The following is a 25,973-nucleotide window of genomic DNA, read 5'->3' as shown; positions in this document are numbered from 1 at the left end:
TGATTTCTGGATTTTTTTTTTTTAGATTATGTCTCTCACAGTGGACATGCACCTATGACAATTTCAGATCCCTCCATGATTTCCAAGTGGGAGAACTTGCAAAATAGCAGGGTGTTCAAATACTTATTTTCCTCACTGTATATATATGTGTGTGTATGTGTGTACAATCTGTATATATATATATATATATATATATATGTATATGTATATGCAGTGTTGGGCTCACGTAACTCTCATTAGAATCAAAATGTTTCAACATTTGCAATGTATTTGGATGCTAAACTATTCTTTATTATATGCTATTGCACTCACGTTCCAATATCGATATCAATTATTAATGATCGATTTGCTTCTTCACATTAAGATACATTTTTAAACCAAAATGATCTCACATGATCTTCAAAACTAGTCTCAAAGTTGGCTGATTTTTGGATTTTCCATTACCAAATAACACCCTAAAAAGTAGTATTTTTTTGTAGTTGCCAGATTTTTGTTCTTATTTTTATAAAAAAAATGTCAACAATAAGTGTGTGGCGAGCAGTAGGTTTGATGACAGAAAGAACTCCCTAAGGGAACATTCCGTTATGTGTACATATATACACACCGTCTTGGGCCCGTCATCGCTGCTCGCAGCTATATATATATATTCTTTTTTTTATATTATTATTTATTCTCAGGTAGGTAAGGGAAAGTTGAATCTGGACACAACTATAAGCATTCAAAGAGTACTTAAAATTAGTTCAGCAGACTTCCCTGTGGTCAGTTCTTGCTTAAGGTTCTTAAATTATTACTCAGGCAGACAATATCTTGCCAATAATATAATATTAGTTTTATTAAAGTTAACAAAGGTTATATAAAAGTACAATAGTAAAGTTACAACAATAAGTTTCTATTAAGGTACAATCAGCTGGTAACAGGCGTCGAGGGACACTGCGCTATTCAGTCTCCAACAATTCAGTCTCTCTCTCAGTCTTTTATACTCAGGCTTCGAAATGCAGGTTCCAAACTCTCCTCTGTCGTCATCAAATGGAGTTCTGCCAACTTCTTCTTCACAGCCCTCAGTTGCTTACGGTGTATCTTCCGACAGCGCCTCCGTGCTCTCTTTCTCTTCTTTCTTCTCTTCATCGTCTGTAACACATACCTTAACTAGTACATTTTCCATTTATCATAAAACTTTTTCTAATACATAATTGCTTTCTACTCTAACTCAATCAATACATATGTTTCATGCAAGTAAATCGTTTTCTTAACAATAGTAAAATCACTCAATACATATTCTGTGTAGTATTAGTAATTGGGTTACATACATCTATTTAAACAAAAGCATTATTACTTCTTAGGTTACATCACTTTAAAGTAAATCAAGCATTAATCAAGGCAGTATAATTGCAATATCATCCTCTACATTAACAATATATATATATCTGATTTCATGATACACTAAAAATATTCCACAACAAATCCTTTAAATTTAATGATATTCAGAACGGAACAAGAAAAAAAAAAAACTATAAACAAGCCACAACGAAATAAAATAAAAATGAAAACGAATGTAAGCAGTGTTATGCTCATGTAACTCTCTCATTAGAATCAAAATGTTTCAACATTTGCGATGTATTTGGATGCTAAACTATTCTTTATTATAGGCTTTGTACTTCACTCACGTTCCAATATCGACGGAAAAAATCATCCTCTTCACACGCGCAAAAATGTGCTTGGAAACATAACAGTGGAGCGGTGATTACTGTGAATTTATGAATTGTACTACTGACTATTTAAACAGAGCAGTGTAATTTTTATATGTTAGGTTGACTATTTTATTATTATATTTTATTAAAGGTCCCATGACATGCTACTTTTTGTAGGCTTTAATATAGGCATTAGTGGTCCCTAGTACTGTATCTGAAATCTTTTTCCAAAAATTCAGCCTTGGTGCAGAATTATAGCCATTACAAGCCAGTCCCAGAATGAGCTTCCTTTAGACGGGCCGTTTCGGTGTCTGTAGCTTTAAATGTTAATGAGGAGTAGAAAGGCGCAAGGTGGAGGCTGGGTGTGGCCTTGACCATCTTGCAGGAACATACTATTGAGCAACGGTACCATGCATGTTTACGTTGGATGTATTGCAATGGCACGAAGACACGCAGTCGTTCAAGCATTTCAGTTCGACCCAGAATCGGATCCAGATGGAGAAGCAACGGATGAAGAAGTTGCAATTCAGCGGCACCAGCAGGACGTTTCCGAATGGTTAGTTTAAAATATTATGTCTGGATACGGTACTTTAGTGAATAACAATAATACTTAAAATGAGATCTATGAAACGACAAAATTATATTACATAATTTATTTGTTTACATAATTTATATTTCATATATATTAAAAGTAATATATATAAAAGTATGTATATATATATATATATAGCATGGGGGTAAAAATGTTTATTGTGCCTAGATGTTCTATTACAGAGATCTGTAACGTCTGTAATTTATCTTATTACAATTACATCAAGCTCTGCGATCTTGAAACGCTTATATCGCGCGCACCATATAACCAACAGGAAAACGGTTATCCAAATAACAAAGAAGTGTACAACACTCGCTTTACAGTGTGTGTGTGTCCACATTCTACGTGTAACAAGCTAGGTAACCATAAACAGTAAACAAGCAACACACTTATATATCATTAGTTGACTTGCTTGTCCGAGGTGTGTAGCTGAGCCAAAGAGAGTTGGTACTGATCCAGACTTTAGTTTCAGACGTTCAGCAAGCCCAGCTCTGTATTGACCCAAGTTGAGGGAACAGTCGTCGGTGAAATGTTTGCCGCAGACATGCAAAACTTTGGGAAGTTGTGTCAGCGCATTTCCAGAGAAAATGAAATTAATCCACTGGTTCTTCTGGTGCTTGGATGAAGGCTTCGGTGTTCATTTGTACATCCAGTTATTGAGCAATTATTCGCTCGCTCAAAAGCCATGATATCTCTCGTGGACAAACTAAAATCGCGCGTGCGCGTTCCTACTTCCTAGCTCATTTTCTCATGGTCGGGAAATATTCTCTGGGCGGGCAAAGCAGAGAAAGGGGAGGTAACATTTCTCCTTATGACGTCATAAGGAGGAGATTCAAGATCAGCCTGATTGAGCCTCCATTTTCTCAAAGGCAGAGAAAGATAGCAAAAGCTCGATTTACACCGATTCAAATTTCTAGAAACTTGGGGACCATATACAGGCTAGGGGAACTCATATTAATGTTAAAAAACCTCAGAAAGTGAAAATTTCATGTCATGGGACCTTTAAGGCTATAATGAACAGGCTGTGATGTCAAGATTGCAATGCTGGAATGTGTGTGTGTGTGTGTGTGTGTGTGTGTGTGTGTGTGTGTGTGTGTGTGTGTGTGTGTGTGTGTGTGTGTGTGTGTGTGTGTGTGTGTGTGGCGCGCGCGCGATCGAACAGTGGACACATAAAAACATACTCCTTCATTTTGTTCATACAGGACATCATTCAAACTGCAAAGTGTTAACTTATATTTGTGTACAGTCGCAATAAAACACAACATTGGGCTTTCGTAAAATAAATTCAAGCAATCCGCCCCCGAAAGGCGCTAATTTTAAAATTAAACTAAAATGCTCACGGCCGTACGGGCATTCATAACAGTGCGCGTCCACGGCGAGGAACGGGCAGAACAGAGTCAACGTTTTTTAGTTCATTCATACTTCCATAGGAATTCATTGAAAACGCTCGCTCTGCACCATTATCAATGTCCGTGTGGACAAACATATTTTACTTTCGTTTTTAAGTTAGCGATTCAAAAGCCCCCAGGCGGTGTCACACGTCGATTAACCGGTGGGGAAAGTTTCTCACTGTCACATACCTAGTATATTTTTATATAGATACAATAGGCCTATCTGATTTTAAACACAAAATAAAAGAATAGCACTATGTATGACTTGATTTTTTTTTCTTTTCTTTTACTATTACTGTTTTTAAACTTATAATTCTTAAATTGAAAAAAAAAAAGAATAAAATGGGTTTAGTTGTGATATTTGTATACTTTTATATAGAAATAAATGGTGTATAATTAAATTTTTAGAAGATATGAGGCTTTTAGTGTTTCTTTTTTGGACATTACTTTAATCCCTCACTAGAGCAAAACCGTTTGAGATGTTTAATATCCGTTCACAATTTAGCATCTTTAATGTATTTTCATCGTGTTGAAAAAGTTTGGTGTGAATAAAATAAACCACTTAGGAAACCAAAATATCTGACTTCCTGTTGGTCGGAGCTAATGACTGTAAATTAGAAAGTTGTCCGGCTCGATGAGACCAATATACGTACTGATTTTTGTAACTGTAGGTAAAACTAACTTTTGTCAAAAGCATTTTGAAAGTGACACACTTCCTGCTGCCATTTGGTGGCACTATAACTTTGACTCACAATAGTCGCATCCATCTGATCGGCCTCTTACCACGAACACACTGCTGAAGTTTCATCAAGATCAGTTTCATCAAGATCATGCTCTCTAGGAGGAGTATTTCAAATTCCACAGCAAACGTTTTCCAAACAACCCATAATAGCCGACCTCTTGTTGGGCTAGCGTAAAACTTGACCGAGGGAAAGTTGTTCGGCCCGATGAGATCTGTGTACCGAGTTTCATATTAATTCATGCAAGCGTGTTTGATATATGGACCAAGTTTTCAGACCCCGTTCAAGGGGGCGCTGTTGAGCGGTGCGCAATAAAACACAACATTGCTGTTGAGCGGTGCGCAATAAAACACAACATAGTAGGAACAAAACAGCAGCAATGAAAGTCCTAATCTGAGCAGCACAGTCTTCAAGTGCCCTTATACAGGCAGATTAATTCACCTGCAAAAGCCAGAATGTAAGTTAAAATATACATAGTATTAACTCATCATTGTTATACAATGATCGCACATACCAAACATGTATCACGTCATTCGTCCGGCAGCAACAGATGAACAAAGTTTACAAAGACGAGCTGGAATACACAGATAAACCCCATAACTATACATTACTTAAAATAAATACGGCTACAAGAGCCAGAAAGAGACCTACCAGGAAGCCAAGCAGCAATACACCGGCAACGCTTAGTGCAATATATATAACATGCGTTGGTATCCGGCAAACGGCGCGCATTGCCAATGGCTGCAAACCCTTAGCACAACGTGTGCTTATCCGCAAACAGCCCAGCACCTGACAAGAGTAACACTGTTAACCGTTTAAAGTCCGGTAGGTTCGAGCAACAATCACAAACGGCCGTCGCACTCACCTCCAGCCAGAACACCAGACCGACGGCAGAATAATGACGCGCTAGAGAGGCGGTCGCACATTGACACCATGTCCAGTGGTAAAACAGCCACCTTAATATACCTGTAGGAATGAGACGCTGATTACCTGCCCGCATCTAGGGCGGAGTCAACACACGCAGAGAGGACGCTACCCAACAGCGGCACTTCACTACAATCGCTTACAGATTTTAGACATTCTGTGGACTGAGTGAAACAGCACCTACATGTCAACTAACTTTCATTTGAGTATTAGTAGACTGTTAGTTTAGGGTTAGTAAAGAGTCAGAGTCGTTGTGGGTCGTTGTGGGTGAAGTGGTCCTCAATCTCTCTTTTATACTCTGCTTTCGCACCCTTGACGGCTACATACATACATACATACATATACACTGTAGGGTTGAACAAATTCAAATTTTAAGACAAAATTTCATTTCCTGGCTTTATAACTTCTCATAATTTTAAGGCCTCAGTATATTTGTGGTTGGTGCTGTTTTCAAAACTTTGCATTTGTGAATAAAATATTTTAACATGAGTAGGCTAGTTATCAACAATGTATTCCAACTTTCACCATATCCCAAGTAATAGATGGAATTTTTTTTATTTTTTGTTTTATATTAACCAAGTAAATACCTTAGTCCAAAAGGTTTTAACCAAATTACATTTTAAATGAATTACAATTCATTTTAAAAAATTAATGATCAAAAGTTTCAATATTATTATTACAAATTTGGCAAGTGTTTGAATCCACATTAAATTTTAATCTTAGAAATTCCTTAGCTGGATAAATATCACACATCATTTTAAAATGCACATTTTTACGTTTAGGTAGAAGGGGAAATAGAAGATATAACTTTTACCATTCTAATCATCAGTAAAAGAATACTTATAATAACTTTCTCACAATTAAAATTGAATTGGGTGAAGAAATCACTATAACTCCAAAAACAGCCCTTTTTATCCATCATGTGCAACATTGAACAAATATCTCTTTATATCATTGACCAAATATCCTCCAAAACCAAAGATTATCTTTGAATTGATATACTGAGTATATCTTTGCATGTCCATTTATCTGAGCAGATGCAGGTTTGGTTACAGCACCACCTACTGGTCAGAAACTATACCAGTTTATCCAGCACTATCAGCTACTGTATCATTTTAAATATTCATGTGAACTGCTGCACCTGCACAAAACTTTGTTGAATGGTGTGTTTCTTTGACTGCTGGTGTAGATGGTGGTGGTGTGGCACTGTGAGTCGAGCTCTGGATTATTAACACAAAGATTATGGCTTTGAACCTCTATTGTCTTTTAAGTTTTTGCATTGTCCCATAATGTTGACTTTTTTTCTTACAATGTCTATGAAATCAAAATATATGAATAATTTACCAGTGAGAGAATGAGATCTGCTGAAAACCGTTCACATCTCATGCTCCCACTGACTTTATATTGACAGATGTTCTCAAACCAACTCTGACTGTACGGCCACAGAGTCCAGTGTTCACTGGAGACTCAGTTACTCTGAGATGTGAGCTGGATCAGTCATGGGATGGATGGGAGTTTCTCTGGAGTAAAGACTCAAACACTGAATCTCCTGAAGATGAAACTAAAACACTTGATTCTGTGAAAGTCTCTGATGGAGGAAAGTACAGATGCAGAGCAAGAAGAGGAGGATATCACACACATTACAGTGAACCAGTAGCAGTGACAATACATGGCAAGTGTTTTACCTCTCATAATGAACTGCTCTGAGAACACTATATGAAAATGATTTATAAGACACTAAATAAACAGAGAACAACACTTCAGTTTAACTTGATTTAGTGTTTTGTAACTGCTCGTACAATAAAAAACAGCACATTTTATTATTTGTATTTATTTTATTATATTATTTATCACATTATTTTCAATGTTTATTGTTGTCTTTGTACAGAAATACCAAAACCCAGAGTGACCATTACACCTGATCATCATCATGTATTCAGAGGAGAGACAGTCACTCTCAGATGTGACATAGATGATGGAGGAGTCACTAGCTGGAGGTACAACTGGTATAAAGACGGTTCAACCAGTGTTTCCAGTGAAGGACAGCAACACACATTCAGTTCTGTTACTGAGTCTGACGCAGGTAAATACTCCTGTAACGGGACAGAGACTAAAGGATCACGCTGGTCACATCATAGTGATGAAGTTACACTGACAGTATCAGGTGAGTTTGATCATCTCTTCATAAACACACACACGTTTAACATGTTATTAATGAGTGATGTCTCTATTTCAGTTCCCAGAGCAGTTTTAAGTGTTTCTCCTCAGAAGTGGTTGACTGAAGGAGATCCAGTGACTCTGATCTGTGAGGTTAACGGCTCCTCTACAGGCTGGACATTCAGCTGGTTCACTGTAACTGTCTCAGGTCAGTTATGATGTGCTTCATCTGAATTAACTGGTTATATATATATTAGTGTTGTCACGATACCAAAATTATTGTTTCGATACCGATACCAAGTCAAGTATTGCGATTTCGATACTTTTCCGATACTTTTCCTGAAAAGGGAGAAACACTCTCAAATATCATTGCTGTGCTTTATTTTAAAACCGGGACAACATTCTAATCATATAACACACTGATAAATGAACATATGAACAGCAGATATATTAAACATTTGAACAAAATATGAAATATCAAAATATAAAAAATTAATTAGAGCAATGACATTCAAGGTAAAAAAATAAATAAATTTAGCAGCATTATCTCATTTATCATAAGAAACATAAGAGTTACCAGTAATAACTTTATCTTGATTCTGAACTTTGAATAAAAATATGAACAGCGATTATATTAAACAATGTTTAATATTGGTAACATATGATAAGCCTCATTGGTGATATATTTGACATATGGGGAGAGAGTTGTGGAGGGCCTATACTTCATGTTAAACATAAATATATAGCAGCAAAGACAACGTCGGCAGTGTTGATGCACTTGACGGCAAAATAGGCTACAGAATATTTCGTTCTGTATTGAGAGGTGCAGTATTTGAAAATCAATAATATTTTTTTTAATTACATTTATATTGTATTTATGTCAAAACCTAGAGACTTTCAAACATCAAAATGTAATTTATTAATATGAATTCGTGTCAAAATGACATAGAAACATCTTTCCCTATTCTATTTTGCCTGGAAACGCTTGCGTGTCGCGTGAAAAATAGGCGTCGGTTCTATTTCTGGCATGCATGGGTTTTCCGCGCGTCTCGAGCTGCGCCTGAGACTCGTGTGTCACGCAGGCAGTTAAATATTTTATTTCGCAGGCCGAAATAAAAATGGACACGCCACGCAGCCAGTGTGTCGCCGGCCTTACAAATCTGGAACGCGGTCATTCTTAGAAGTATCGATACTAATACATTAAGGAATCGTGACGTTTTTAATTTCCGATTTACTTTTGAAGTATCGGTGCACCGTGCAACAGAGCAAGGTAGGCAAAGTACTTCCATATGTCACTCCTCGCGTCATCTTTTTCTACGATGTGGACCACTTGTGCTCGCACATGCAGCCATCTCGCTGTAGTGTTTTGTCACATGACAGCGGCAGCTTCTTTGCTGCGTGCTTCAGGAAAAAAAACAGACGTCCATAGGGAGGCGTTTTTTTTTGTTTTTGTTTTTTAAAGTATCGATACTGATAAATTTAGGTATCGTGACGTTTTTAATTTCCGAGTATCGCGATACTTTTGAAGTATCGGTACACCGTGCAACAATAATATATATAATTTAATATGTCTGAAACCAGACACAGACTGGGTATTAAGGGCAACACTTCCATGGGCACCAAGCAGTGAAACCTACTTTGAGATCCCAGTCCTTCATTTACAGTCACTGCTCTGTAACAACATCCCAGCAAACACATTTACGTTGTGGCAACGTCTCTGGCACGTTGCATTTCTGCTATGGCAACGTCGCTGTATACGTGCTCGCAACATTGTAACAACGTAGAATTGTAAGACGTGACAGGGCTGTAGCAACGTTGTTGCGCGACATTCAGCAACTGAGAGACGACGTTCTGACAATATTTTTATATGGTGTATTTTGTTAGATAATTATATACTTTTTATAATTTATTGTTTATCTATATTATTTAATGGGGCTATCAACACCTGCAAGTGTAGCCTACACTTTAAAGAGTAAAAATGACAGAAGGTTTCGTTAATTCAACTTTATTAAAATTGCATATAATCACATTGCACTTCCAAAAGTCATACATTTGTGAAAAAAAAAAAAAAAACATAAAAATGAACGAATACACATTTTTTTTAAGTGTAATAAATAAAACATGAAAAGCAAAGGCAGATCAGAACATTTAATGAACAAAACCGGGTCTGTATGGCAGTAGCCGAGCAGGTGTCACCGGGGAAACATATCCACAAATCCAGAGGAGCAAAGAAACGAATGAGACTAAATAGCGGAAAAATCAAACGAAAAACTAAACAATGCGAGCGATGCTTCATTAACCACATTAGAAATTAAAGCTGTAGGTTGTGTTTGATAGCTGAGATAACTGTTAGGCTAAACGCAATACTCACGTATCCTTGCTCGATGATGAATGAGAACACAATGAGCCCAACAACAGGTGGTTGGAATTTAAAAGGCTGATTTTCCCGCTTCAGGGCAGTGACGAGTACATTATGTAGTCCAGTGGTTGTCAAGACACCCTAGGCACAACCTTAAGCAATGGCCCTGAACGATGGTTTAATGTCAACATTGTGACAACGCTGTAACAACTTCACCACACAACGTAGTAATAGCAACCTTTTGGCCATGTTGTTAAAACGTTGTTAGAAGGTTGGCTACGTTGTGCCAACGTTCTGTGTTTGCTGGGATAAGAGCCATTGATCAAACCCTGAATAAAACAACCTAAACACAATGAGTAATTCGAGTTACACCAATGTAAACCAGTGTATTCAGGTTCAAGTTTAGTTAAAAATGTAATTTAAAGTGAAATCTACACATTCTCACTTTCTACAGGGAGCAGGAATGATTATGACCTCCTCTCAGACAGCAGCAGAGGAGCTGGAGGAAAACACACCGTCAGTTCTGCTGATCTAAAACACACAGGAGTGTATGTGTGCAGAGCAGAGAGAGATAACACAGCCGTTAACACAACATACAGCAACACACAACCACTGTGGGTCACTGGTGAGTTCACATATATAGTTTAAATGATCTTTAATAAAGACAGTTTCCAAATGATAGCTGTAATTGTCTTGTCAGGCGTTTCTCCTCCAGTGTCTCTGATCATCAGGCCCAGCAGAACTCAACACTTCACATCTGTCTCTCTCTCTCTCTGAGCTGTGAGGACCAGAGTAACTCTGATGGATGGACAGTGAGAAGATACACAGACAGCGGGCGGCTGGAAGATTGTTCATCATCAGTGTGGGGATCACAAACAGGATCTACATGTACAATCAACTCCACTGTCCCATCAGACACTGGAGTTTACTGGTGTCTGTCTGAATCTGGAGAGCACTATCATCCTGTTAATATCACTGTACACTGTGAGTCTGGGTTTCTGTTTTTATTCATTTCACTGGCAGTTTATAATCAAAGCTTACTAAAACAACTCCAAACATCCTCGTATTAATATATACATTTTTTTATTTGATTATTTCATCACGTTGTTGAAATGTCTCCTGTGTTTCTGTAGCTGGTGTGATTCTGGAGAGTCCTGTTCATCCTGTGCCTGAAGGAGATAATCTGACTCTACGCTGTTTATATAAATATACAACCCTATCAAACCTCAGTGCTGATTTCTATAAAGATGGATCACTCATCCAGAATCAAACTACAGAGATGATCATCCCTACTGTCTCAAAGTCACATGAGGGTTTCTACTACTGCAAACACCCAGCGAGAGGAGAGTCTCCCAAGAGCTGGATCTCAGTCAGAGGTGAGAGTCAATGAAACTGTGAGCTGATTTATTTCTGCATATGCCCTCGTTATAGTGATATAGTGCTTGTGTGTCTCTTTTTCATCCAGACTCTCAGATCTATGACCTCCACATACTCAGTTCTGTACTGGCAGCTTGTCCATATCTGATAGTGACGGTCGTGCTGATTTACAAATGCTGCAGAATGAGAGGGAAAACACCTGAGTGATTTATTAGAAGTCATTATTATCATTATTTTTAACTGACCAACAAATCAGTCAAAATAATCATTAATGTTATGTGATGTCACATTTGGCTTTGCTCAATGAGGGTTTGATCTTTGTAAAGTTGCTTTAAAAACACTGTCGTGAAATCTGCTTTACAAATACTGAACTGTTGAATTTGGTTAAATTTAAATGCAGGAATGAATTCCCTTTATCATTGCTGTGTTTGTGTCTTAAACAGAAGTCACTTCGTTTGTCACGTTACAGTTGTTAAAGTCATGTTACATGTGTAACGACTCTCACTTAATTCTCGCTGAGAAGGAGGGATAAACCCTATTAATCATATGTATTCTATGTATAACCTCTTGAGAAATGTGTAGACATGTATCTAATTCTCCCACCTCATGATTTTCAGACTTTGTTGCATACTATGCTTTACCAAAATCACTATGATGTTTCACATTATAACCACACGAACACACTGTCATTTGTAAGCTATTCCTTATTTTAGTGTAAGTCTCCTGATTTGTATTGCTGCAATATTTCATATTTTATGTTTGTTTACTTTTTTCAATAAAGAAACACAGCTTTATATTCTGGATCTTATGCTTTTGTCTTGCAGTGTCACAATAAAAGCAGAATAATCGTGACCTCTGACTATAATGAATCATGTTTTAATCTCTCAATAGTTTGGATTTTTCAGCCTAAAACTACTGTAATCTACAGAAATGATTACATTTATATGGAGAGAAAAGAACGTCTCGGGTTACTATTGTAACCCTCGTTCCCTGAGTAGGCATCGATACTCGCCGCTTTGGGGAATGCCTTCGGCATGAAGCGTCTGAAGTCAACTATGGAATTATTCCAATCTCGATTGGTGTAGCGTCATTGCGTCACTCCTGACGTCGCATGTGACGGTGACCCGGAAGCTATAAAGGGTCACAGGAACCAGGAAATGTTAGCTTCTGATTGGTCAAAGCAAATCGTTCTCAGGAGCGCGAAAAGTGTGGCCGAGGGATGCAGCGTCAATAGTAACCCGAGACGTTCCCTTTCGTAAGGGAACTCCCGCTGCATCGATACTCGACGCTTTGGGGAACGAATACCCACGCCGCCACACTGAGAGAAATACGCCCTGGTGTGAAGCATCTGGCACACTCACGGACGATAGGAATGAGTAGAGGGCAGATCCAACCTAGCTTGTCATAAGATTTGGTGTAAGAAGGGGAGGTCTGGAGCCGGAGGCTCAACTGACCTCATGGATGAGAACCCCAGACAGTAGAAAGTATTAGATGAGGGGTGAAGGCAAAAGTGCACCTCGTACTTCAGATATGAAAGGTTTCTGCAGATAACCAACTGTCTAATTGATAAAGGGGAATAGCTCCTAACCCTTGATACATAACTAGATGGATAGACTCCTCCCAGCCTGAGGCCTAACATAGGAACCTCCAAGGCTAAGACCTTGACCATCCGACACATGCGATGGAGGATGGAATACCTGAAGAATCATGATATTGCCCACAGGCACCTCAGTACCGGGGCAAAAATAATGTAGAGTGGCTCCCACGCTAGCAAGTAAGAGGGGGAAGCACCACCACTCTTCCAGGGAGTAAGACGAGCAGGGAGTAAGACGAGCAGGAAGCAGACTCAATAGATTCTTATATATACTTATATATCTCATCCACAGGACATGATGGGTGCCAGGGATAGCCCATCAGCCTGATGTCAATAGGCTGGATGACAGGATTCATCCTCCAATCTACAGGAACATGGGATTTTAGTGGGAATGTCCCTACGTGCACACCCTTAGAGGCTTGCGGAGGGCACCAGGGCCGCCACAGAGGCCCTAAGCATGAACGGGAGATCCCGTTAGAGAACAGGATGGAACGCCAGTACTGAAGCCAGTGGGCAGTAATTAACTGGGTTCAATGCCGTCCCTAACTTTAAATATTTAGTTCCTAGTAGAGTGGGGTTCTAAAATGGATAACCTGACCACCTCGGTGGAAAGGGCAACCTATTTATGGGTTGATCCCCCTCAGGGGCCAGAACCATAGTCTCCATAACTCTGGCCGTGGATGAAATATTGTACCACCGGCCTGAGAAAGAATATCTCTCCTAATAGGGACTTGCCAGGGAGAACTCTCCAAGAGACTAATAAGGTCCGAGAACCAAATTCGGGCTGGTCAGTACGGAGCTACAAGGAGTATCTCACACCGTACCTCCTGACCCTTTCTAGAACCCCAGGGAGCAGAGCGATCGGGGGAAAAGCGTACAGACGTGACCCCGGCCACATCTGTACCATGGCATCCAAGCCCAAAGGAGCTGGATGTGAGAGAGAGTACGAGAGCGGGCAATGAGAGTTCTCATGAGAAGCGAACAAGTCAACCTCCGCCCGGCCAAACTCTCTCCATATGAGCTCAACCACTTCAGGGTGGAGCCGCCATTCCCCGGGCCTCAGTCCCTGCCTTGACAGGATGTCTGCTCCCACATTATCAACCCCAGGAATATAAATGGATCTAACAGAGAGAAATTTATCCTGGGACCAGAGAAGAATCTGATGCGTCAGTCTAGAAAGAGGGCATGATCTCAAGCCTCCTTAGCGGTTGATATAAGAGACCACCGACATATTGTCTGTCCTAATAAGAACATGATGGCCTCTGAGGTCTACAAGGAAGTGCCTCACGGCAAAAAATACAGCCAACATCTCCAAGCGATAAATATGCCATGAGAGATGATGGTCCTTCCAGTACCTCGGGTGTAACGGCCCTCCATAACCGCACCCCAGCCCGTAAGGGACGCATCCGTAGTCAAAGTCTTTCTCTGACATGGTGCTCCCAGATCCGGGCCTTGAGACAGGAACCATGGTTTCTTCCACATGACGAGAGAACAAAGGCATCTGCGCGTAACTCTGATCATGCGAAAGGGGTTCCCCAGCGGAGAAAACCCCTTGGTCCTGAGCCACCACTGCAAGGCCCTCATATGGAGCAGACCAAAAGGCACTACTGTGGAAGCTGCAGCCATAAGGCCCAAAACTCTTTGAAAGTGTTTGACAGTGATGGCCTGGCCTAACCTAATATTCTTCATTGTGTTTAAGATAGTATTTATACGAGCAGGAGACAATTGTGCCCGCATCGTGACTGAGTCCCACTCTACTCCCAGGAACGTAGTCCTCTGAAGAGGAGTTAAGGAACTTTTCTTCACATTGAGTCTCAACCCCAAGCACCTCAGATGATGCAAAACAACATCTCGATGTTGAATTGCCAGTTCTTTCCACTGAGCCAAAATTCGACTGAGCCAAAATCTATATAGCTTAAGATACGGACCCCCTGAAGTCTCAATGGAGCAAGGGCCGCATCCATACATTTAGTGAAGGTGCGAGGGGATAGGCTAGGCCGAAAGGAAGAATTCTATATTGAAAAGCTTTTCCCCCAAAAGCAAATCTAAGGAACCCCCTATGATGTGGGATGATGGAAATATGAAAATATGCATCCTTAAGATCTATCTTTACAAACCAGTCCTCGGATCTTATTTGTTGAATGATCATAGGTATAGTAAGCATTTTGAACTTGAATCTCCTCAAAGATTTGTTCAATACCCTAAGACAGGGGTTTTCAAATTGGGTGAATGTGAGCCTCCCCTTAGAGTAGGTAATGACAGCCGAGCCCCCCCTTCCCCAAAATCCCGTCCGCCTGGCCTACACCACACACGCCTCTGCAATAAATGCCATATTTTGTGTGTTCCAGGCAATGATGAGTTTCAATAACAACTGATCAAATGTAAATATTATTTTATTTCCACAACTTTGTTAAAAGTGCATTCATGAACGATTCTTTGCAACAGCAAATAATTTCCAACTTCATGCAGGCCTAATTGAGGCTACTTTTAAAATCACTAAACATCAGTAGGCCTAACCACAAGTCAACATGCTTAACGTGCAATCGGCGCCAAAGCTACCGTCGACGACACCTGATGGCTGAAATCGGCACGGTGTGTCTGGGCTTTAAGGCACATTTGAAGGAGATGCACATCATCTCGAACAAAATCAGCACAATGGACAGCTCTCTGATCAATGAACGACAACGCTGTTTGTTCACGGAACACATAACATTTAACAGTCAACTGCATTGAAGGCATGTTCTTTTTTACGAACAAATTTTTTTAACGATTTCAGCCACATAAAACCTCAGATTAATACGGAGCCCGGGAAGTCACCTGTGGGAGAAAAAAATCAATTCGTGGCGACGGTTTTGCAATCCGTCCGCTCAGTTTATAAACAGTAGGCTACTCACGAATTCTCAAACTGTTCCCTCGTTTTAACAAGTCGTGCCCTCAGATTAATAAACCGTACCCACGAGTTTCTAATCCACGCTCTCAGACTTGAAAAACCGTGCCTTCAGTTTTTGCAATCCACAAATTCATAAACCGTACCCACGCTTTCACAATCCGTTCCCACGGGTTTGTAAACTGTACTCATGGATTTGTGGCTCGCCCTCATTTTAGAAGAACACCAGGAGGTACGTTGTTAACGAATCTTATTGTATATTGTTTTATTGTGTATTGTGAATTATTTGTGATAATCTTAGCACTTAAGTATTATTGTCTAACCTGTACTATGACTGATATTTGACGAATTGCTTTGTTCCTTTTTTTGTAAGTTTTGGACTAAAGCGTCTTCTAAATATGTAGCCTAAAATGTAATAATAATAATAATTATTATTATTATAATTAATAATTATTATTATTATTACATTTTAGGCTGCAGGTTTCGACTCACAACAGCCATGTGCTCACTCAGGAGAGAGAGGACTCTCTCAACCACAACAGCGTCGAAACCACCATGCAAGTTCATCATATATTCTCCATCCAGCAACTTATTATTGCAACTTCTACAGTGACTTTTGACACTCACGGACCCATCAACAAACTCAATTTTCAACCACTTCAAGAATTGTGTCCACTGCACAGACCATGCAATTATCAATTTAATGAGGAGCTCTGAAAATGATAAGCTGATGGTTCTTTTCATAGTTAAATGGATCTTTTCCATAGTTCCATTTCCTGCTTCCGGCTCCACATCACTCACCATTTTACCTATGCATGTACGTATGTAAGTTTGTTTAGTTTAGCTATGTTTGTGAGTTAGTTAATAAAACTTGTGCACAATATGTATTTGGTTCTGATTCTCTGCTTGCAACAAAGTCCCTTTTACGATCTTGATCTTGCTACAGGCTCTAAGCGCTGTACAGGCTAAGAAATTATTTTCCGGTGGCCATGAAAGATACGCTTTTCTTAGAATAAATGAATAATCAAAAGAGTTTGTTGGAACTGATTAATTGATTGTAATATTAGTTTAGCTACCTCAAGTTAATCCAATTAACCGACCCAAATATTAATAATTAATCATAACTGATAATTATGAGTTATTATTAATATTTCCCATTTGAGCTAACTTATTACATTTGTTTGCGTTCATAGCCTGCCTTACAAATTTCAGTCTTCCGTTTTCCACCATATGGAAAATGTGCAAATGACAATGAGACTTATGACCTTTGGCAAGTATTGAAATGACTGCTGAGGACAGTAAGACAAGAATTATATTTATTTTCTTTTTTTTAAACGTTACTTTCTCAACAGTACTAACAAAATTGTTATTTGAATCGTACAGAAGCTGAATTCACTAAATTAAGAGGAACAAGCATTAAAGTTGTTACCCCTTGTCTTGGTGTATGAATACTAAACTTGTCCATATCAGTGCCAAACTCGACACCTTTATTGTTAGAGGCCTGATAGATTAGAAATAGATCGAGATGAGCTCATAGTTGTGGTTTGGTTTCTTCTCTTTCAGATCAGTGACATTATCCAGTGTGGGAGGAACAGCAGCTGTTCACCAGTTTCTGTTTCTTAACTTATAAAGTTATAAATACATCGAATACCATTATTACAATAAAGATCCATCAAAGTTATGAGTCCTTTTCCATTAAACACAAGAACATTACTTCTCATAATGGCAAACTTATGCTGTTCACTTTGATATGGATTAAGTCCTGACAACATTTCAGTAGGAAACTTGCGTGACATTTTTGAAAATGAGTTACAAGATTATCAAAAGGTTTTCTGTAAAACACATGAGGTACATTTGTATGTCTTCTTTCATCTGTCATTATGTTCCTAAAGATCTGACTATGTATCAGGAAGTCTTGAGGCTTTAACTCAGTCTGTCTTTAACCGTCTGTCATTATTCAGTCAGTATGGAGCTCTGTCAACTTCCTCTTCTGCTCTGTGAGTATTATTTCTCTCAAAATAATTGCACTTAAAGCTAATTTACAAACACAATACATCCAGAAACCCCTAAGAGAAACAAGATATAAAATCCCACAGAAAAATATACAAAAAAATCTGGATAATCAACGGATGAGTTTGATGATCTTTATAGGAACAATTAAAATACACCATCTTTCATGAGTTTTCTTTCTTTTTTACTTTGTGTTTTCAGTGCTGATTTCAAACATCCACTCTGGACACACTCAAGGTGAGTGAATTTGATTAATAAATGTCATTACATATGTGTGATTCTGTTACAAACCAGTGGCCGGATTCACAAAACAATCTTAAGAAAAAAAATCTTCTTAACTGCTATTTTCTAACGTAAGAAAAAAAAGAAAAGAATATTTTGTATTGCCAAAAACTTTTCTTAAGAATGTTCTTATCTTTCTTCTTACGATTGTTCTTAAGACAAATTTTTAAGGTGTCATTGTTACAGTGTAATTATTATTAATCATTTGCATGTAATTATACATAATTTACTGTTATTACTATAGTAAGCACGTGCAGTAACATGTAACTACGTCACCTTAAAATAAAGTGTTTAATAATTATCATATTCCAGAAAAAAAAAAAAAAATATATATATATATATATATATTAAATCATCTTAAATAACTTCTTAAAGTCGGGATAACCTCCAACCTGTCTTAAATCCCCAAAGGAAGATTACAAACTTCTTGGAATTTATCTTAAGAATTTTCTTAACTTTTTTTTAAAGATTTTTGTGGATCCGGTTTCAGGTTTTCAGGTCAGATTTTCATGGACTTTTTTTTTTTTTTCATTCATCACGTTTTCCTTTGTTTGTTTTCTCCCTCCACTCATCAGTTACCATGGACATTCATTCATCACAGCTGTTGGTCATTTCTTCCGTTACCTCTGTGTATTTAGTTCCTCTGTGTTCAGTCTTTAGTTGTCGGCTGATGTTCGTGTATGGTAGTGTTTGTTAGGTTTATACTCCTCTGCACACTGTTACTCCTGCTTGCCTCCTTTAATCAAAAACCTGTTTATATTTGATAACCTCGTCTTCAGTCTGTCTTCCCTCTTCTTCATCTTGTGACACCAGCAATGAAATGAGTGTCATGATTATGAATACAGCTTTTTAAATAAGTTATATAAATGATTCATGTGTTGTAACACCAAACAGACGGTTCTGAGGTGTGACAAAAACATTCGCTCATATGAAAACGTTTTTATGCAGAATTTAGAAATATAAAATATGTTTGTCTACAGATTTAATAAAAATGATCAGAGTTGCTGGACCTGCAACAACACAGTCATGTGAACAACAATGACCATTTGTAACCCTGTGGTAAGTGATGTGTGTCTCTGGTGGATGCAGGTGGTGTGAAACCACTACTAACCTAAAGGATGTGGGTTTGAACTCCTCATAGGGGGGTCTTTACACCTTTGTGGTCTGCCTGTTTGTGAAATAAAAATGCACTAATTTACCAGTGAGAGAATGGGATCTGCTGGAAAACGTTCACATCTCATGCTCCCACTGACTTTATATTGACAGATGTTCCCAAACCAACTCTGACTGTACGGCCACAGAGTCCAGTGTTCACTGGAGACTCAGTTACTCTGAGATGTGAGCTGGATCAGTCATGGGATGGATGGGAGTTTCTCTGGAGTAAAGACTCAAACACTGAATCTCCTGAAGCTGAAACTAAAACACTTTATTCTGTGAAAGTCTCTGATGGAGGAGTGTACAGATGCAGAGCAAGAAGAGGAGGACATTACACACATTACAGTGAACCAGTAGCAGTGACAATACATGGCAAGTGTTTTACCTCTCATAATGAACTGCTCTGAAAACACTATATGAAAATGATTTATAAGACACTAAATAAACATAGAGAACAACACTTCAGTTTAACTTGATTTAGTGTTTTGTAACTGCTCGTACAATAAAAAACAGCACATTTTATTATTTGTATTTATTTTATTATATTATTTATCACATTATTTTCATTGTTTATTGTTGTCTTTGTACAGAAAGACCAAAACCCAGAGTGACCATTACACCTGATCATCATCATGTATTCAGAGGAGAGACAGTCACTCTCAGATGTGACATAGATGATGGAGGAGTCACTAGCTGGAGGTACAACTGGTATAAAGACGGTTCAACCAGTGTTTCCAGTGAAGGACAGCAACACACATTCAGTTCTGTTACTGAGTCTGACGCAGGTAAATACTCCTGTTATGGGACAGAGACTAAAGGATCACGCAAATCACATCACAGTGATGGAGTTACACTGACAGTATCAGGTGAGTTTGATCATCTCTTCATAAACACACACAAGTTTAACATGTTATTAATGAGTGATGTCTCTATTTCAGTTCCCAGAGCAGTTTTAAGTGTTTCACCTCAGAAGTGGTTGATAATGACACAGAAGTGTTCAGATTTTTATAGGTCAAGCAAACATGTGTGGCTCCAGTTTTCTCCGTTCATCTTCGGAACACAAAATAAGATATTTTTGATGAAATCCGAGAGCTTTCTGACCCCTCCAAAAACAGCAACGCAATGACCGCTTTCAAGGTCCAGAAAGGTAGTAAAGATATCATTAAAATAGTCCATGTGGTTCAACCTTAATGTTATGAAGCGATGAGAATACTTTTTGTGTGCAAAAACAAAACAAAAATAATGACTTTATTCCACAATTTCTTCTCATCCGTGTCAGACTCTAACGCTGTTCACATAGTAAACACAGTGCAGCGCTTCCGGGTCCTACGTCAGAACGCCGCCTCTTCATTGGCCAGCTCCTGTGAGTCAGAATCACACGCATGAGTCGTGCTGCTCACGGCCAAAGCGCTGATCTCTTATTTATGGTGTTGTTTTTTGCACATAAAAAGTATTCTCGTCGCTTGATAAACTTAAGGTTGAACAACTGTAGTCACATGGACAATTTTAACAATATCTTTACTACCATTCTGGGCATTAAAAAGTGGTCATTGCGTTGCTGTTTCTGAAGGGGTCAGAAAGCTCTCAGATTTCATTAAAAATGTCTTCATTTGTGTTCTGAAGATAAACGAAGGTCTAGCGGGTTTGGAACGACATGAGGGTTAGTAATTAATGACAGAATTTAAATTTTGGGGTGAACTATCCCTTTAAGAGCTGTCAGGAAAACAGTTGTTGGTGGTTTTAGAGTTTGTTTTTCTTCGGTACAGGAGGGTGAGTTTTAGTTTGTTTAGTTTTATTAGAATAGAGGGAGTAATACATAGGCAAGTAAGCCGACCCAGAAGATACTTTTGTGTTAGTAAAATGTAAACATACACAAGTTAAATAAGTCAAGTCAAGTCAAGTCAAGTATATTTGTATAGCGCTTTTCACAATACAGATTGTATCAAAGCAGCTTCACAGTATTAAATTAAAATAATACAACAAGGTTTGTTTCTAGTGGAATTTATTGATAAAATCAAATTAGATATCCCCAGAATATCCCCAACTGAGCAAGCCAAAGGCAACAGTGGCAAGGAACCGAAAAACTCCATCAAGTGACCTAATAGTGTCCTAAAACTCCATCAGGTGACCCAATGGAGAAAAAAAAACCTTGGGAGAACCCAGGCTCAGTCGGGGGCCAGTTCTCCTCTGGCGTTTATTAACTAGAGGCCGGATTGTAGTTTGAACTGTAAGATTAAAAATATTATATGAATGCCTGGCTGAAGAGATGCGACTTTAATCTAGTTTTAAACTGGGAGAGCGAGTCTGAGCAACGAACACTATCAGGAAGACTATTCCAGAGTTTTGGAGCTAAATGTGAAAATGCTCTCCCTCCTTTGGTGGATCTGGATATCCTAGGTATGACTAAAAGCCTCGAATTTAGTGATCTTAAAGAGCGCGATGGATTATAGGGCGATAGAAGATCCGTTAAATATACTGGAGCTAAGCCGTTTAGGGCTTTATAAGTCAGTAGCAATACCTTGTAATTAATACGGAACTTTATAGGTAACCAATGCAGTGATGATAAAATCGGTGTTATATGATCATATTTTCTTGATCTAGTAAGAACTCTAGCGGCGGCATTTTGGACTAACTGTAGCTTGTTAATTGAGGATGCAGGACAACCGGCTAATAAAGCATTACAGTAATCTAGTCTCGAGGTCATGAATGCATGAACTAACTTTTCTGCATCAGAAACTGATAGCATATTACGTAGCTTAGCAATGTTTCTAAGGTGGAAAAAGGTGGTTTTTGTAACATATGAAATATGATTTTTGAAAGACAGGTTGCAGTCTAGTATAACACCCAGGTCTTTTACTGTAGAGGATAAAGTAACAGGACATCCTACTATATTAAAGTTGTATTGCGAGAGGTTTTGTGGGCGGTTTTTTGAACCGATAAGTAGTACCTCTGTTTTGTCTGGATTTAATAAAAGAAAATTACGCGTCATCCAATCTTTTATATCTTTAACACACTCTGTCAATTTGGATAATTTAGCGTTTTCATCTGGCCGTGATGAAATATATATTAGAGTGTCATCAGCATAACAATGGAAACTAATTCCATGTTTCCTTATAATATTTCCAAGTGGCATCATATATACTGAGAATAATAGAGGGCCTAACACAGATCCCTGCGGCACTCCATAGTTTACTGGAGTTATGATCGATTTTTCTCCATTTAAATAGACAAAATGGTAGCGGTCAGATAAGTATGATCTAAACCAGCTTAATGCTTGTCCTTGAACACCAGTATAATTTTGTAGTCGATCTAAGAGTATTGTGTGATCTATAGTATCGAACGCAGCACTAAGATCAAGTAAAACTAGTATTGAGATACAGCCTTGGTCAGAAGCTAAAAGTAAATAATTTGTGATTTTAACGAGCGCAGTTTCAGTGCTATGGTGCGGCCTGAAACCAGACTGAAACTTCTCATAGATATCATTTTCTTGCAAGAAAGAACACAATTGAGCGGACACCACTTTTTCTAATATTTTAGACATAAATGGAAGATTTGAAATGGGTCTATAATTTGTTAGGTTATTATGATCTAATTGTGGTTTCTTAATGAGAGGTTTTATAACTGCCAGTTTAAATGTTCTTGGAACATGACCTAAAGATAAAGACGAGTTAATAATATTAAGGAGAGGCTCTTCCACTACAGGTAACACTTCTTTCAGTAGTTTAGTTGGTATCGGATCTAATAAACATGTTGTTGTTTTAGAGGAAGTGATAAGTTTATTTAACTCTATTTGTTCTATAGTTGTAAAGCACTGTAATTGTTCTTGCGGGGTGATAATTAAGGCTGAATTATAAGGCGCAACTGAAGATTGAATGTTTACAATTGTGGTTCTGATGCTTTCTATTTTCTCAGTGAAGAACTTCATAAAATCATTACTACTAAACTGTAACGGGATATTTTGCTCAGGTGACGTCTGTTTATTTGTTAGTCTAGCCACGGTGTTAAATAAAAACCTTGGATTATTTTGGTTATTTTCTATTAGTTTGCGGAGGTGCTCAGCCCTGGCTGCTTTTAGGGCCTTTTTATAACGTGACATACTGTCTTTCCACGCGATTCTAAAGACCTCTAAATTAGTTTGTTTCCATTTACGCTCTAAAATACGGGTTTCTCTCTTTAGAACATGTGTAGTATTGTTGTACCACGGTGCTTTAATTTTCTCTCTGACCTTTTTTAATCTAATAGGTGCAACAACATCCAATGTTCTAGAGAGAATGGTGCTCATAGTGCTGGTTAGTTCTTCTAGTTCATCTGTTTGTTTGGGTTCAGGCAGCAGCTGAGACAGATCAGATAAGCAATTTGAGAAATTATCTATGGTGGATGGAAGGATTGTTCTGCCTGGTTGATAACGCGGCGCCGCATGACATATTACAGCAGTACGTAATATGCAAGTTACCATGTAATGGTCAGTGACTTCATCACTTTGCGGTATAATATCTATATCGGTTGGATCGGTTCCATGTGATATAATTAAATCGAGTGTATGATTAAGACGATGAGTTGGTCCGGTGACGTTTTGCTTGACCCCAAATGAATTTAATAAATCTGTAAACGCAGCCCCTAACGCATCATTTGGATTATCTACGTGTATGTTAAAATCTCCAACAATTAATGCTTTATCGACATTGACTAATAGGTCTGAGAGAAAATCTGCAAACTCTTTTAGGAAATCAGCGTAAGGCCCAGGCGGTCTATATACGGTAGCCAAGGCTAGAGATAATAGGGATGTTTTTCTAACATCTAAGAGCGTAACATTTAGTACAAGTACTTCAAACGAAATAAACTTATAACCCGCTTTCTGAGTAACATTGAGAATATCTCTATAAATTGTCGCAACACCACCGCCACGACCAATCAGACGGGGCTCATGCTTATAGGAGTATCCAGGAGGAGCAGACTCATTTAGACCGAAATAATCATTTGGTTTAAGCCAGGTTTCAGTAAGGCAAAGTACATCGAAGCTATTATCTGTGACTATTTCATTTACAATAACTGCCTTAGGTGTGAGTGATCTAATGTTTAGAAGACCTAGCTTTAGAAATTGTTTTTGTTTACTAATAGCAACATTTTCTGTTTTAATAACAATTAGATTTTTCCTAGATCCTGCAGTAGATTTATTATTTGATCTCACTAAACGAGGAATAGACACGGTTTCTATGCAATGTTCTACACTAGTATTTATATCAGTTAAATTGGTGCAGCAGAGACTATGATTTGGACTTTTGGTTACTAGTCAAAAGGTATTTAACATTTTGGAGATGTGTCCGACCGAAGATCTGCTCCGAATCTGCTTGGGTGTAAGCCATCGGCACGGAAAAGCCTAGGACGCTCCCAAAACAGATTCCAATTATTTACAAAGAGCAGTTTCTGCTCATTGCACCATGACATTAACCATTCATTTAGCGCAAATAATCTGCTAAACTTTTCATGTCCTAGTCGGTACGTGGGAAGCGGTCCTGACACTATGATCGTTGTTTCAGGCGATGTGCTGCGTACCGTATCGATCAGATTCCTGAAGTCTTTCTTCAGAATCTCTGTCTGGCGCATCCTGATGTCGTTCACTCCCGCGTGCAGGACAACAGTTCCGACGCGCTCGTCACCGTTCAGAATCTCGGGAACGTGAGTAGCGATTTCAGAAACACGAGCACCAGGAAAGCAGTGACTGTGCACCTTACTTTTACCTAACGTTGCGCGTACGTGCCGAATGATGGAATCGCCGATGATCACAGCATCGCGTTCTGTTTCGCGAAGAGGGGAGAAGCGGTTTTGTGTGGATAACTCGAAAACCGGGAGGGTCGGAGAGAGTCTTGGTCTAGACCTGACTCGCGTCTTCCGCTGCGGAACCATCCAGGCTTCGTGGTGGCGTGTTGGAGCCGGAGTGAACGAGACCATGGCTGATCGCGACCTCGGCGCTCGGGACCTATGTTGAGAAACGCACGGAGTAGACGAAGTCGGAGTCAGCGGGTTAGTAACGTTAATCTCTGATTTGTGTGCATCGGCGCGTGATGTTTCAAGAGCTAACAGCCGGTCTATCAGCTCGGCTTGTCTCAATAAAAGGTCGTGGATCTGTTTCTCAACAGCTTCCAGCTCAGACTGCAGTGCGTGCAGCTCAAATGTGTCCTCACCTGCACCAAAAGGTAGACTACTTTCATCTGATATATTCGCCATTTTAACAGATGGACAGTAAGTTAGCAACGAAGCTACCAGTGATGCTATCAATATTAATACTAATTTATGACTGAAGTTTTAGATATAATCCGTCTTTTTAGTGGTACGGGTGTAGAGTAGACGCACGATAGGCGAAAAATGTTTGTAAGTGAGTGTTGAGAAGACGCGTTCAGCCGTGATCCACGGGAGTAACCTATAGGAGTATCCAGCATTGGATCACTAATAGGCTTGAGACGCGTCTGCTCAACAGTCCGCGTTGTAACTATGAGGGTTGAGCAGTAGTGCTTCTCAGTGAGGAAAAGTAGAAAATGTTTGTTGTAAGTTTAAAGAATAAAATCAAGATTTATAAATCAAATCGATGGAGCTCCAAAGACAACAACGCGTTCAGACGCGACGCATGCGCAAAAGTCAATTTAAGGACAGGTTAGCTTACTAATCTAAACTGCAGCTCAGAGATAAAACTTTCCTAACTCCCAAGAAAAATAACAAACACAAAAGAACCAACTCACCATCCTGTACAGAAGAAAAACAAACTCCAAATCCACTACTGGTTCCTGAAGGTCCAGGTGAAGTGGCACCAGCAGCTGTTAAA

General features: G+C 38.8%; 2 protein-coding genes, 1 long non-coding RNA gene and 1 pseudogene across 4 annotated transcripts in view; all 4 read left to right on the top strand.

Moving 5' to 3' along the window:
- Positions 1–6,524: 6,524 nt before the first annotated feature.
- The window catches only part of LOC311305197 (Fc receptor-like protein 5), a gene marked incomplete at its 5' end in the record, with an annotated part of 81,569 nt that continues 62,120 nt past the window's right edge, over positions 6,525–25,973 (top strand). The window contains 3 exons of the mRNA XM_084432758.1: positions 6,525–6,543; positions 6,747–7,007; positions 7,224–7,418. Coding sequence (XP_084288884.1) covers positions 6,525–6,543; positions 6,747–7,007; positions 7,224–7,418 — 475 coding nt within the window. The remainder of the gene's footprint in view (positions 6,544–6,746; positions 7,008–7,223; positions 7,419–25,973) is intronic.
- On the top strand, positions 7,430–11,633 carry LOC311298948 (annotated as a pseudogene). The gene is made up of 6 exons (XR_014630263.1): positions 7,430–7,499; positions 7,572–7,700; positions 10,306–10,476; positions 10,552–10,835; positions 10,985–11,227; positions 11,317–11,633. The product of XR_014630263.1 is annotated as an uncharacterized misc_RNA (transcript).
- On the top strand, positions 17,686–19,469 carry LOC311306114. The gene is made up of 3 exons (XR_014630140.1): positions 17,686–17,706; positions 17,921–17,956; positions 19,268–19,469. It is a non-coding gene; the product is annotated as an uncharacterized lncRNA (long non-coding RNA).
- LOC311298942 (sialoadhesin-like) overlaps positions 19,834–25,973 on the top strand; it is a gene marked incomplete at its 5' end in the record, with an annotated part of 21,550 nt that continues 15,410 nt past the window's right edge. The window contains 2 exons of the mRNA XM_084422273.1: positions 19,834–19,941; positions 20,780–20,816. Coding sequence (XP_084278399.1) covers positions 19,834–19,941; positions 20,780–20,816 — 145 coding nt within the window. The remainder of the gene's footprint in view (positions 19,942–20,779; positions 20,817–25,973) is intronic.

This window comes from Rutilus rutilus, assembly GCF_951802725.1.
Source record: "Rutilus rutilus genome assembly, chromosome: 1".
Taxonomy (NCBI): domain Eukaryota; kingdom Metazoa; phylum Chordata; class Actinopteri; order Cypriniformes; family Leuciscidae; genus Rutilus; species Rutilus rutilus.
This window is presented reverse-complemented; position numbering and strand designations above follow the sequence as displayed.